The sequence below is a fragment of the Mercenaria mercenaria genome, chromosome 4 (assembly GCF_021730395.1).
Source record: "Mercenaria mercenaria strain notata chromosome 4, MADL_Memer_1, whole genome shotgun sequence".
Lineage (NCBI taxonomy): Eukaryota > Metazoa > Mollusca > Bivalvia > Venerida > Veneridae > Mercenaria > Mercenaria mercenaria.
The window spans coordinates 61,684,203-61,698,443 of record NC_069364.1 but is presented as its reverse complement, the minus strand read 5'-3'; the positions used below and the strand labels follow the sequence as shown (position 1 = coordinate 61,698,443).

Genomic DNA, 14,241 nt, shown 5'->3' with positions numbered 1-14,241 from the left:
TTCTTTGCAGTGGATCGGATCATCCAACGAACATTTCTGTGAAACTCTATAACAATCAGAACTGCGATTCAGACGGAGATGCCATTTGAAAAGTTTCTATTTTTAACTCTGGCCACCATATTTTAACGAATCTAAATAATCAGAATATTCATGGTAGAAGGTCAACTTTTGAATCTTAGTGTAAAATTAGCCAGTAATAGGATTTTTGACAAATCTGTATTACGACTCCTTCCAACGTTAGTGTATTTGGCAAATCTAAATAATTTGAATATTCTTAGTAGACAAAAAGGATTAATAAAGATCAACTGACCGCAGCCTTTTGATACAAGAAATAACTATTTTGATATATGTATGTATGTGTATATCACGTAAATAAACAGAAAAACATAGACAAAGTAAAATATTAAGAAAACAAAGATACACAATCAAAGTGGAAGTACAAAGTAGGATATATGCTTGGAACGGTCTTAAAAACACGACTGGGAAATTCAAATTGCAGGTCGCTGACGCACAAAATATCAATCTTAAACCCCACCGATTTCCAAAGTTACATGACAGTGTAAATACAATTTATCACCGCAATCAAGTTTGACGGTCACAAGTTTGAACATGTAAGCAACTGCGCAGAAACAAAATCTCTATCGGACAGGCGGACGGACGATCGAATAAAAAAGTATGGCTACAGTTTAAACTAGAACTGTCACAGGAGTGACTCATACCCCCACCATACGGTCTTGTCACAGAAGAATGGCAAGAAATCTTAAAAATACTTAGTCTTTGGAGTACTTCATCCTGGGCTTCCACATATAAGTAATATTAGTATAATACTAGTATAGTAATACTAGTAAATATAAAAAATCTCTAATATTACAGATACACTAAAAGTGAATACAAAAAAAGTGTCTTACCGACCCATGTTACCACAGAAAAATGTATTTTTTTTTACATAGGACTTATAATAAAAAAAGTTAGAAAAATACCTAAAATATTGAAAATCTAAAAATAGGATTTCTAAAAATAGACTAATTCCTGGAATTTAAGGGGAAGAAACTCAGTACAAAAGTTAAAAAAAGGTTACTTCCCTTTGGCTCTAAGCCAATCAGAATGAGATATAGTGAAAATACATCAAAATTAACCTTAAAATCTAGGTAAAAGGGGACACAATTCAAGAAAAATTAGTGTCAGAGTTATGCACCTTGTGTCACATGATGTAAGTGATGAGGTGGAACATCTATTTTAAGTCTGAATCAAATCCATTCAGTAGTAACTGAGATATAGTGAAAATACATCAAAATTAACCTTAAATTCTAAGTAAAAAGGGGCATAATTCATGAAAAATTGGTGTCAGAGTTATGCACCTTGTGTCACATGATGTGGGTGATGAGGTGGAAGATCTGTTTTAAGTTTGAATCAAATCCATTTTGTAATAACTGAGATATAGTGAAAATACATCAAAATCAACCGTAAATTTAAAGTAAAAGGGGACATAATTCATAAAAAAAATTATGTCAGAGTTATGCATTTTATGTCACATGATCTGGCTGATGAGGTGGAACAACTATTTTAAGTTTGAATCAAATCCATTTAGTAATAACTGAGATATAGTGAAAATACAACAAAATTAACCTTAAATTCTAAGTAAAAGGGGACATAATTCATGAAAACGTGGTGTCAAAGTTATGCACCTTGTGTCACATGATGTGGGCACATGATGTGGGTGATTATGTGGAACATCTATTTTAAGTTTGAATCAAATCCATTCAGTAGTAACTGAGATATAGTGAAAATACATCAAAATCAACCTTAAATTCTAAGTAAAAAGGGGCATAATTCATAATAAATTGGTGTCAGAGTTATGCACCTTGTGTCACATGATGTGGGTGATAGGTGGAACATCTATTTTAAGTTTGAATCAAATCCATTTAGTAATAACTGAGATATAGTGAAAATACAACAAAATTAACCTTGAATTCTAAGTAAAAGGGGACATAATTCCTGAAAACTTGGTATCAGAGTTATGCAACTTGTGTCACATGATGTGGGTGATAAGGTGGAACATGAATTTTAAGTTTGAATCAAATCCATTTGGTAGTAACTGAGATAATAGATTTCGGGACGCGACGGGACGCGACGCGACAAAACGGACTCCTATATACCCCCCCCCCCCCACTCTCAAACATGTTTGGTGGGGGTATAAAAATGTCTTTAAACAAACCATACCTCCAAATGACAAACACGAAAAGCATTGAACAAAGACTAGTGACTGTAGCTATAAAAGATATCACCAAGGACAGCTCTAGTGAGGACAGCAACTTGTCAGAAGGTCCCTTCTCATGCAATCTTTCTCCTGAAATAGTTAGTAAAATTATAAAGTCACGCGTAACATACATATGTATGTCTAAAGCAATATTGTTAAAGCGGGCTGCGATTACAAATTTTGGTGAAAAATTGCAGTTTCTGCTGCTGAGGACTATATTACATTTTGAAGGTGTGAATATATAAGATTTACTTGTGTAATACATAATTTACTTATACAATTATTTACAATCTTTGGACAGCAGTGAATATAAAATCATAGTGAAATTTACTATAAAAGCATGATTTAATGTGATACTGTAAATAACTTTACCTATAGTACAATATTCAGCTGAACCACATGTCCTCCTCTTGCAGCATTCATAATGAGAGTCACTAGTTAAATTGCTTGATCCGAATTCAGATCTTCTATCATAATTGCTTTTCATGTAATGTTCAAATGTTTCAAAAGGATAAAAAGCGTCCGCATGTATACAGCCACAAAAATCTCCAGGTGTCTGTTGTTTGCAATATTCTTTCTTACACTTTCTACACCAATCATGTGTATTTGAGTCGCAAGTCCATACACATTCTTTCTTCGCATTGAGACAATCTGTCGTTGACATTCTGCCTGACCCGATTTTTATTTTGAAATAAACACTTCCAAAATGTTTACCAAGGAATGGATCCAACAATATCAGATTATCTGTCACAGACATCAGCTGGCACTTCTTTTGATAACATTCTGCGCAAACATGGGCTTTTAGAACGGTGCAATAAAGTATAAACACTGCACACGGATGTAAGAATGAGATGTTCATTGTGTTTTAATTGCAGGAGAGCTTCAAGTACCTTTCATTTCAGCTGAAAATTGTATAAAACATTTTCAATTCACGTAAGTATAGGATTTTAATTTATGATACATGATACTATGTTTTACTGAATTGAAGTTTCGATTAAAAATCAACTTACTAAACAGTTTTTTTTCTTCATTGATATAAATACATTTATGGTTATGCACATTACAACAAACAAGAGGGCATTAATGGTCCTAATTTCATACCCCAAGGTATAGTACGCGAAATGACGTCGGAGATACACTTCGAATTTCTTCTTGTATTTTTTAAACAAAACAATCCTAGAAAATAACATTTAGCAGTGCGATCTTAACCGAATCAGCGAACATCCTAACATAACTTTTACAATGATACAATAATGAATTAATCAGCGCCACGGATGCATTGGCACTATTTCTGGATGAACTCTCATACACAGAGCCTATATATAAATGTTATCCCAGTCTCATTAATAGACACAACCGGTAACCCATATGCGCAATTCCTGGACATTCCAATTCCAGAAGCTTCCCAATTACCAAGCATCAAAAATACACACTTCATTATCCAGCAACGAAATGCTGGTTAAGGCACACTGAGCAAAATTGTAAGATCAGATTTTGGCTGATAGTGTCTACCTATGGCTCTGGCTAAAAGTGAGAGAAATGAATAATACTTACAAATGCCCTCCTACTTTCTTACTCGGGGCTTGGGACCCGAAGTCGGCACAGTTACCTCTGTAGAATTTGGATTTGCTTCGTAGGGTTCAGTAACAGTCTGCAAAGAGACAAAAATATCACTCAAACTTACTTACCAGTAGTAGTAGTAGTAGTAGTAGTAGTAATAATAATAATAATAAGAAGAAGAAGAAGAAGAAGAAGAAGAAAACAACAACAACAACAACGATGAGAGAGGACCTTATAATAATGCTACAGACCAGGTTTGATGAAGACCCATCGAGTAGTTCCTGAAAAGAAGTCTTTAAAGGCTTTTTCTACTTTCAGCTTTGGGGCCTCTAAAACAGGCCAAGCAAAACCATTTGAACAAACTTGATAAAGATCCATGCCAAGCTGCTACTGACCACGTTTAGTGTAATTCTTGCCAGATTTTTCGAGAATAGTATTGAAATCTGAATAAAAATATATACGTGGCTCAAATTTCTTTGCTTAAGCTTCAGAAACAAAAAAGTAGGTGAAGAGGTCATGGTAAAGATTATTCAAGATAACTACTGAAATCAGTATGAAAATTTATACAGGTGGTCCAAATGTCTTTGCTGTAGCTTAAAAAACAAGAAAGTAGGTCAGTAGGTCAGGGTTATTAATATTTAAGATGAGTATTGAAATCTGTATGAAAAGTTATACACGTGATCAAAATTTCTACGCTGTACCTTCAAAAAGAAAGATAGTAGGTCAGTAGGTCAAGATTAAGACTATTCAAGATGAGTATTGAAATCTGTAGCAGAAATTATACATGTGGTCCAAATTTCTTTGCTGTAACGTCAAACTCAAAGAACGAAGGTCATTAGGTCACGATTAAGACTATTCAAGAATAGTATTGAAATCTGTATTAAACATTTTACATGTGGTCCGAATTTCTTTGCTGTAACTTCAAAAACAATACAGTAGGTCAGTAGGTCACAAAGACGAGTATTGAAATATGTATAAAAATTATACAGGTGGTCTAAATCTCTTTCTTGTAGCTTCAAAAACGAGAAAGTACGTCAATTTGTCATGATTAAGACTTTTCAAGATGTATCAAACATTATACTTGCGGTCCAAATTTCTTTGCCATTGCTTCAAAAACAAATAAGTCTATGTAAAATAAGAGATCACCCGAGGCGCAGTCAATTTTGAACACAGGGTCATGATTTGAACAAACTTGATAGTTGACCACTATACAATACTAAATACCAAATATCTAAGGTACCTTAAGGTTCTGGAAAAGAAGATTTTTAAAGATTTTATAAGTAAATGTAAAACAAAAGTCCCCCACCCCCGGGTGGCATATATTAACCCAAGTCACGATTTGAACTATCTTGGTAGAGAATCACTAGATGATGCTACATACAAAATATCGAAGCCCTACGCCCTGTTGTTTTGGACAAGAAAATTTTCAAAGGTTTTCTCTATATAAGTCTATATAAACCATGTGACCACTAGGGCGGTGCCATATTTGACACCAAAGGAAACATTTGAACAATCTTGGTAAAGGACTACTATACGATGCTACATACCAAATATCAAAGCCCTAAGCCATGTGGTTTTGTACAAAAATAGTTTCAAGTTTTCTTTATATAAGTCTATATAAACCATGTGACCGCCAGGGCGTGGTCATATTTGACCCTAGGGGATAATTTAAACAATCCTAGTAGAGAACCACTAGATGATGCTACATACAAAATATCAAAGCCCTAGGCTCTGTTGTTTTAGACAAGGAAATTTTCAAAGGTTTTCCCTATATAAGTCTTTATTAACCATGAGAACCTCAGGGCTTGGCCTTACTTGACCCTTGTGATATAATTTTAACAGTCTAGGCCCATTAGATTATGCTACATACCAAATATCAAAGCCCTAGGCCATATGGTTTTGGACAAGAAGATTTTCAAAGTTTTTCCCTATATAAGTGTATGAAAACCATGCGACCGCCCACTGGGCGGATCCATATTTAACCGCAGGGGGATAATTTGAACAGTCTTGGTAGAGGACTACTAGATGATGCTACACACCCGATATCAAAGCCCTTGGACAAGAAGACTTTTAAAGTTTTTCCTTTCGGTTGCCGTGGCAACCAGAGTTCTATACGGAATTAAATTGAAAGAAGACATTTAAATTGGCCTGAGGGTTTATGAGATGTTGTTTAAAGGAAAATGTTGACGGACAATGGACGATGGAGACGTACGACGGACAATCACTGACCACAATAGCTCACCATTCAGCACTTCGTGCTCAGGTGAGGTAATGATGTTTGATTGAATATAGCAGTAGTCTATCCCAATAACGGGTTGTACACCGGATTAAGTTAAAATCTGATGTCATCGCTTTGTTTTTAAATGTTTTAGAGTGAAGTTGTACATATACATATAATTTCAGTAATGGAAGTCTTTTTAAATTCAGACTTGTGTAACCTGGTTTTCAACAAAGATCAAGGTAAAAAAGATAAAACATAACTGTAAAATAGATAAACGTAGTTTGACTACAGAATTTTAGGCGTATTATACGGAAGAACAATATCAATCTGACTCCTACTTTTATTGTCATACTCGCGTTTTAAAGAGTACTTAGAAATCATTATGTCACATGTGTTTTTTTTGTGGTACATGCATGTTAAACTTGATTTATGTAATCCTCTACCTGATTTAATTTCTGTTGTTTTTAAGTTTGCATTTGAGTATGAATTGAATGTACGTGTTTAGGTTTATGTCAGTATAAGACATTTTTTAACTCTAATACGGACTCTTTTCATATATTATATATAATTATACATGTATATACATTTGTTTGATAATGCATTTGATTTATATGTTTTGATACGATTGCAAGTTTGTTTTTTGTACTGTTTTTTGTCTTGTTTGTCTACTTATTCTTTTACAATTTTCACATTATGGAGGATATTAAATAAATAATAATAATGGTTTGAGAGTTCAATTTATAGACTCATCTTCGGCATGATTTACCTTGCCTTGTTTTGGTAGGAACCACCATCGTACTGAATAACACTACCTAAGTCTTCTATATACAAATTATAAATAAAACTATAGGTAAACTCAAAGTACTTATTACAAATATTTCTTCTTAAAATCCATTTCAACTTTTACATTGTACATGTTGACTATATTTAGTTTGACCTTTACCGTAATTTGAACAGAACTACTTTCACGAGCGTAGCTGGATTAAAAATTTTAAGTCTCTCCCCCTCCAAAGAACAACGTATTTTCTTGTTATAGTTATCCATTGTGGAACATAATTTCTTTCTAAATATGAAATTTATATCTATCTTGTTTCGGAACCACTGTCAGTATATTAAAGAAAATGTGTTTTGTTTTATGCCCTTGCTGTATATGTAAATGTACCCGGGTTGAAATAAAAGAATAGTTGAGTTGAGTTGAATTGACTTCCCAGTAAACATTTGACGTCGGTTAGACGTCGTATAGGCATCGGACCCTGACGTCGAATTAACGTTGGATTTGGGTTGGATTTGCAAACCGTTTAGACGTCGGATCCCGACGTTGGCTAGACGTCGCAATCTGACCATTTTCCAACCAAAATCTAAGCACTTTCCAACCAAAATCTAACCAAATTTTCAACATAATTTGCAATCAAACAAGTAATCAACACATGTATTTTATCATTTTTATTTCACATGATAGCGACATAAGTGTAATATCATAAAACCAAAAAGGTAATCCAGTAATTGAAACTTACAAGTTCAGTCATGTCTGCATGATTCTTCAACTCCGCTAAAATTCTTTTCTGAAATGTATAAAATTTGACTGTTTCATCATTTCATAAAAATCAAACATTTATACAATTATGCTAGTGCTATTACTAAAGAACTTAATTGCTACGTGCAAAACAAACATGTTATATTTTAAATTCTAAAAGAAATCTCTATAACCTCGTAAAATGTAATGAAGTTTATGTTTAACGCTATTGCTTTTTAAAGTAATAAACAAAATGCATCAATCGTAACATTAAAAAGAATAACTATTAAAATAAGTACAAACCCAAAAATTTGCTACTCACGTTGCGGATCCCTTTGTGTAAAGTATTTATAAACCCCACAAATATCAAATTACCGGAAGACTCGTGTAAACCGATGCAGGCTTATCCTGCGAATGCATGACTAATGAACATGTGTAGAAGAAGATCCTTAGGTGAATTCAGAATAATTTATTCATGTGTATAGAACGCAATTTTTCCTGAACAGTTTTAAATTGGTAAAAAAAATCCGTTTCTGAAAATAGACAATTTCATACGATTTTGTAACATAATTAATAATAATGTTTGATGTGCGAATGATTTTTGTTTTGTTTTGGTTTTAACGCCGTTTTTCAACAGTATTTCAGTCATGTAACGGCGGGCAGTTAACCTAACCAGTGTTCCTGGATTCTGTACCAGTACAAACCTGTTCTCCGCAAGTAACTGCCAACTTCCCCACATGAATTATCAGAGGTGGAGGACTAATGATTTCAGACACAATGTCGTTTATCAAATAGTCACGGAGAACATACGCCCCGCCCGAGGATCGAACTCGCGACCCCGCGATCCGTCGCGACCCCGCGATCCGTAGACCAACGCTCTTACCTACTGAGCTAAGCGGGCGGGCTGATGTGCGAATGTGCGAATGAACTATTATTTATAAGCGCGCATGTTCAGGCATAACTGCCATTAAACTATACTAGCAAAATTACACCAGTTAATTTTATAACTGAAAACATTTAAACAAACTTTCTATCCAACCTAATTCCAACGTCTCCTAGACGTCTAAGTCTGACGTCTATAAGACGTCGTGGTTATGACGTTGGTTAGACGTTGGATTCAGGTCGCCGACGTCCCGACCAAAATCCAACATCTAACCAACGTCGGTACGACGTCAGGTGTTTACTGGGTTAACACAAACTCTATTTCGCCCTTGTATAGCTGTGCACTCTGGCTACGGGACCATTTATTCCGATACGATATGAATGACATATTGCATAACAAATACTATCAACGAATAATATGTAACTTTCTTATTGTATCTTATAAATGTAATACTGGTAGATAATATAAAATTTGTTACTGTGCAATTCCATTATTACAAACTTCTATCTTTCATTACATATGCCATTCTTGTATAATCAAACATTTTGCCATACAAACAATATTACAGTCAAACCTGTGTTAAAGACCACCTCTGAACAGAGACCACCTGGCTCTACAGACCACATGTTTTGTTTCCTATTTTAACATTTACAGTGTATTTTAACCTGTGAATTTTAAAGACCACCTCCCGATAAATACCACATTTAGGGTGGTCTTTATAGACGTTTGACAGTATTCTGAAAATTCGTATCGGAATTCTCCATATCATTGAAAAACACGACGTCCAGGAAACAACAGAGAATGTGGCTCTGAAAACCTGTGTCCAAATAACAATTCAGTGCTTTTCTCAATTGTGTGCGTGTGGGCTTTACACATTAAAATCATTAGTTTTAATTGCAACACAAAAATTCTTTATGTTAAAAAGCAAAAATTAATTTAATTTCTTATAAAGAGCTTTCTTTCTTGTTAACAAGGAATTTTGACTCACTTATGTGCTAAATGTAGTATATGCTATAACTAACACTTATCTACAGTACTTACTTATTATAACTTATGCTTATTTTCAATTTCAATTATGAACCAAGGTTCCTTATCTAAAAGCAAAATTATTCAAATCCTTATAAAAAATACTTTCTTTTTATATTAAGAAACTTGAAATTCATACATTGCTAAATAAAGTGCACGCTAGAACTAACAAATATCTACAACACATTTTACTTGTAGCTTATGCTAATTTCTAATTGGCCAGTTTGGGAATAAACAAATTCCCGTTGGTCAATATCTATACATACTCGACTAGTGCGGTTCAATAAACCATTAACGGACCGTGACCTCGAAAGGTGACGCTATCGTACTGTAGACTATCCCATGGTCTAGAAATAATATAATATTACATCTGTAAAATCGAATTTATCAACGGTGCTTAATAGATTAAATAATTCTTCTAAAACATTTAAAACGAAACTAGAACTAAAATACGTAGAACTTAAAACAATTTATAGTTTATACGTCATTCATACGTTAATAGTAAGAAGTCCGGTTGTTTCACTCCTTATTTACGCAATCATGGGTTTACCAACAATTAACTACGTCGTACGATAACGCAACTACAATAATAATTACAACAGCTACTGTTTCAACAAAATTCTACTGTAATGCAGTTATCAGTTATTAAAAATGCACCACATTTTCGGGATACATGGGCTTAGGTAAAAACTGAGATTTTGCAAATCCTACTGGCCTGGGTAATTTAATAACGGGGATGAAGGATACTCTCTGACTCAGAAATTCGGAAATTTTGAAATTCCGCAAGACAAAATGGTGCATTTTAAGTCATTTGTATTTGTTTTTTTATCGTTTCACTCCGGAACTCGGTTTACGTCTGGTTTTTCCAAGATTCAAGCACGCATTCGGGTACAAACAAACCATTCTATAAATAGATTGCGCTATGTAGCATTGAAATATGTCGAAATATTAAACCCACACACGAACACAAATTCAACCTTATTTTATAAATCCAATACATAATGACGTTAACAGATATGTCTTTAGTAAATAGTATCAGTTTGGCTTGTCTATTCAAAGAAATATTTGATGTATTAAAGGTTAAACTTTAATTTAATAGTTTATACAACAAATCGGCGATATTTGTACCTACACTGATTTGGGAAAACCCAATGCCGGATTACGACTTAGTACACTAGCAAGATTATTTGTAAAACACATAGAATAATATTTCTGAGGTTAGTTAAAAATTTAAAAGTAAGATAAATAAATAAAAAAAACTTACATTTTTAATTGATTAAATTCTACTTCTTTCTGTCGTATAAGTTAGTGACTGATGAAATGTTATAGTCCATCTGTTTTAAATAGACGCGCTGTACATATTTATAGCTTAAGCGGGAAACCAGTATACTGGAGTTCCAATATTAAAGATGATTTTCTGCGACCAGAAGTTTTACAGACCAGAAATTGTTATTAATGTATGTGTGACCACTCCGCAAAAAGAAACTTATGGGTGAATAACGTGCTTGTTTTTTTTATAATACACAATTACGCTTTAATGTAGGAAATATTACTCCATCCTACATGATATACAGGTAGATCTATGAAATATTTTTATATTCAGAATACAAATAATAGTATGGCCTGCTTGATATTCTTATCAATAAACACAAAAAACACTTCCGGCTATGATTCATCAATAACTGGACAGTCCTCTGGTTTCAAAATTATCACAAGCATGCACATTGCGCCTGCATATTGTTTAATTGTTAATAGGTTACGGCCATGTCAAATTGGTTAGTAGTGCGTCGGAACGACCGTATCATAGATTTTATTTTCGATAAAAAAAAAAAAGAAATAGAAATCACCCGCTCACAAGTACAAAAAATCTTCGATTTTTTGTTTGTTTGATTAGACGGCCAATCAATAACAGCAAAATTCAGTTAACAGGTCTTAAACACTTCTTTTACTAAAAAACGGACCCTGATCTCTTAGAATATGAATCCCTTTTGTTAGCGCTATTTCTATTCTCTGGAAAGTGAACAGATAATTCGATTTCAAAGCAATTTACTTATAGACGGGACACCCTGATTTAAACTTCATTTTCTATTCCTGGACACGGTTCTGTAAAACCGGTAGTTTGGTGTTATCATTACCTATTACTCTTCTTATAGAAGTATTTGTGCTCTATGTACTGAGCTAACTACCCAGGGCATTTTTATCTTACATTTCAGCCTTTTTCAGTACTTTTTTTCATTTTACAGATCAACCACTGAGGATTGTTTGGCTTGATGCAATGACCTTAAACAGTTAAAGGATTTTCCAGGAAGGTATATACACCACAAGCTGGATTGTTTGGGGGTTTGTAAATTTATTCATACATTTTTACAGTTACTATACTGCTATTCCAAGAAAGATAAAGAAATTAAAGTAACATAAACATAAATGATCTATTTTATTCATAACATTTTAAGAGAAAAGATTTTAATTATAGGCCCATTCAACAAATATGTGTTAGTATATTAAGAAGTGAATAAGTAATGATATATAATAATTAAATATAGCATGTATGTATGTTTACATTATGTATGATTGCATGAATTGTGTGTCTAGTCTGTCGGAATCTTAGCTAGCTTATGTATTCTTGAAAAGCTACTTTTTCTGCTTGAATACTGTAAGATTCTTGGATGAGTTTACACTTATCAATTTTGCTTTCATTCAGCTTTTAACAAAAAGACTCTCTTAAGCTTAAAAAGATGCTTTACAGTCTTATATTCTGTAACCTTATACTAATCTTAAAATGATGTTCTAATGTTGTTGAATTTTTGTTTTGCAGTGATGAAAGAACTATGAATATGTGAATGGGAATGAAACAGAAGGAATTAATATGTTCTACTGATCATCCAGCTGAAATCGTGCCTATGGAATAGAGTGCATGTCACAAATACTGATATGAGCAAATTACTCCATATTGCACAAATAAGGTCATGTTTCCTGCCCTCATGACCTCAAAAAGTTAAACATTCTAATTCAAATTACAAATGTGTTTCAAGAAAAAGTAAAACTGTGAGAAATATTGGGTAAAAGTATTTAATAAGTGTTTTGTTGCCATGACAGCTGTGAAGTGGTTTGAAAAGCACTATCTTAATTGTTCTAACAATACAGAATTTAACTTATGAATTTTCCAAAACTGCATGCATGAAATACTAAGACATGTCCGTTGAATGAATCCTAGTTGTTTCAAAACTACAACATGTGTGACATTTAAAGCACAACCTTTGGATGAAAAATTTTTACAATCAAAACTGCCTTGCCAGTGTGAGTGTAGGAAGGATTTTCCCAGAAATGGCCATGACAGAAAACTTCCAGTATAGCAGAAAATATTTGTTACTGGCTAAATATAATATATTTTATTTCAAGAATTAATCATGTAAATCCATGGTTATAATTGTGTTAAAAGATATTTTTACATGAACTTTGCAGAAATAGCTATTTTTTGTTGCAAAACATTGTCAGTTGCCATGGTAACACAAATTTGACTTAAATTTAGATTTGTTTGATTACGTAGACAGCATGTTTCTTGTTTATATTCTACTAATCAGACTGTTCTGCAAGAAAATATCTTTTATGTGTAATCATTGCATTAACAAAACATGTCATAACACAAATCTGCCATAAAATGGCAGAGTTGTAATGCAGGTAGGCATATCAGGAAAATATGTAGTTCTCAAAGTTAAATTATATTACATGAAATATGTTTTTTTTTTTTATAAATGATCATAATTGACCATTTGTGGTGTAAAACAAATGTATACTGAACAGATGCTAAATGAATGTTCTGATTCTTTCTGGAAAATTTACAAAAATACTACTGTTTTAAGAAAATAATGCATTGTTGCCATGGTAACATTAATTTGACTTTTAAATTATTTTGGATATCATCATATGTAAACAACATCTTTCTTGTTTATATGTTATATTTTTTAAGCTGTATTATGTTAGTGAATATATTTTCGTATGTAATAATTGCATCAGCAAAGCACTTTGTTATCACACAAGTCTGCCTTAAAATGGCAAGAGTTGTAACTGAGAGAGGTGCATCCGAAAATTACGATTTCTCAAACAATATTACATTAATTTGCATGGAATGATGTCTCTTACTTTTAAATAAGAAAACAGACAGCTTTTGATGTAAATATATGGAAAAACACTTCAAATATTCAAATTATTACAAAGAAATTGACAAAAATGTTAGTATTTTTGTAAGAAAATACCACATTGTTGCCATGGTAATGTTAGTATTTTTGTAAGAAAGTACCACATTGTTGCCATGGTAATGTTAGTATTTTTGTAAGAAAATACCACATCGTTGCTATGGTAATGATTCACTGATCCGTATTATCTAAGTCTTCTGAAATTTTAGCAAACTCACAGTTGATAATAACAGTCTATAATTATATCTTCTTGTCTGATTTTCTTTCTTACTGTTTGATAGATAAGGTGTCTATAACAATAAGATTAATGTCCTAGTTTTTGGGATGTTGTCTAATTTGATATCAAATAAAATCTGAATTTTGTTCAAAAGAATGTCATAAAACAGTTGTCTGTAAACTGTTTGCACACTAGAAAAAGTTAATTGTGTATTTATTTCACATTCTTTGTAATGTATTGCTAGATTCATCATGAGACTGTTAAAAAAGAGGTTAAACAACAGTGTTGCTATAGAAACGATTTTTAGAACATAAATATTTTTATACAACATGAAAGAAAGAGACAAAAAGAAATACATTCCATTAATTGCG

At 32.9% G+C, this 14,241-nt stretch overlaps 1 protein-coding gene and 1 long non-coding RNA gene across 7 annotated transcripts in view; one reads left to right on the top strand and one right to left on the bottom strand.

Annotated features, from left to right (window-relative positions):
* Positions 1-10,815, bottom strand: part of LOC123551902 (uncharacterized) — a 27,023-nt gene extending 16,208 nt beyond the window's left edge. Inside the window, exons 1-5 of one of the 6 annotated variants that reach the window (XM_053541453.1) lie at positions 10,725-10,785; positions 7,553-7,600; positions 3,812-3,908; positions 2,630-3,159; positions 2,221-2,347 (exon numbers count right to left, since the gene is read on the bottom strand). In XM_053541453.1, the coding sequence (XP_053397428.1) occupies positions 2,221-2,347; positions 2,630-3,116 (614 nt within the window). In that variant the 5' untranslated portion in view covers positions 3,117-3,159; positions 3,812-3,908; positions 7,553-7,600; positions 10,725-10,785. Of the gene's footprint in view, positions 1-2,220; positions 2,348-2,629; positions 3,160-3,811; positions 3,909-7,552; positions 7,854-7,873; positions 9,702-9,726; positions 9,849-10,724 lie in introns of those variants that run through there. The other 5 variants (XM_053541450.1, XM_053541451.1, XM_053541455.1 and 2 more) reach the window with 5 other exon arrangements.
* LOC128556407 (uncharacterized) lies at positions 10,539-14,241 on the top strand. Its single transcript, XR_008370629.1, has 3 exons — positions 10,539-10,677; positions 11,704-11,800; positions 12,276-14,241. It is a non-coding gene; the product is annotated as an uncharacterized LOC128556407 (long non-coding RNA).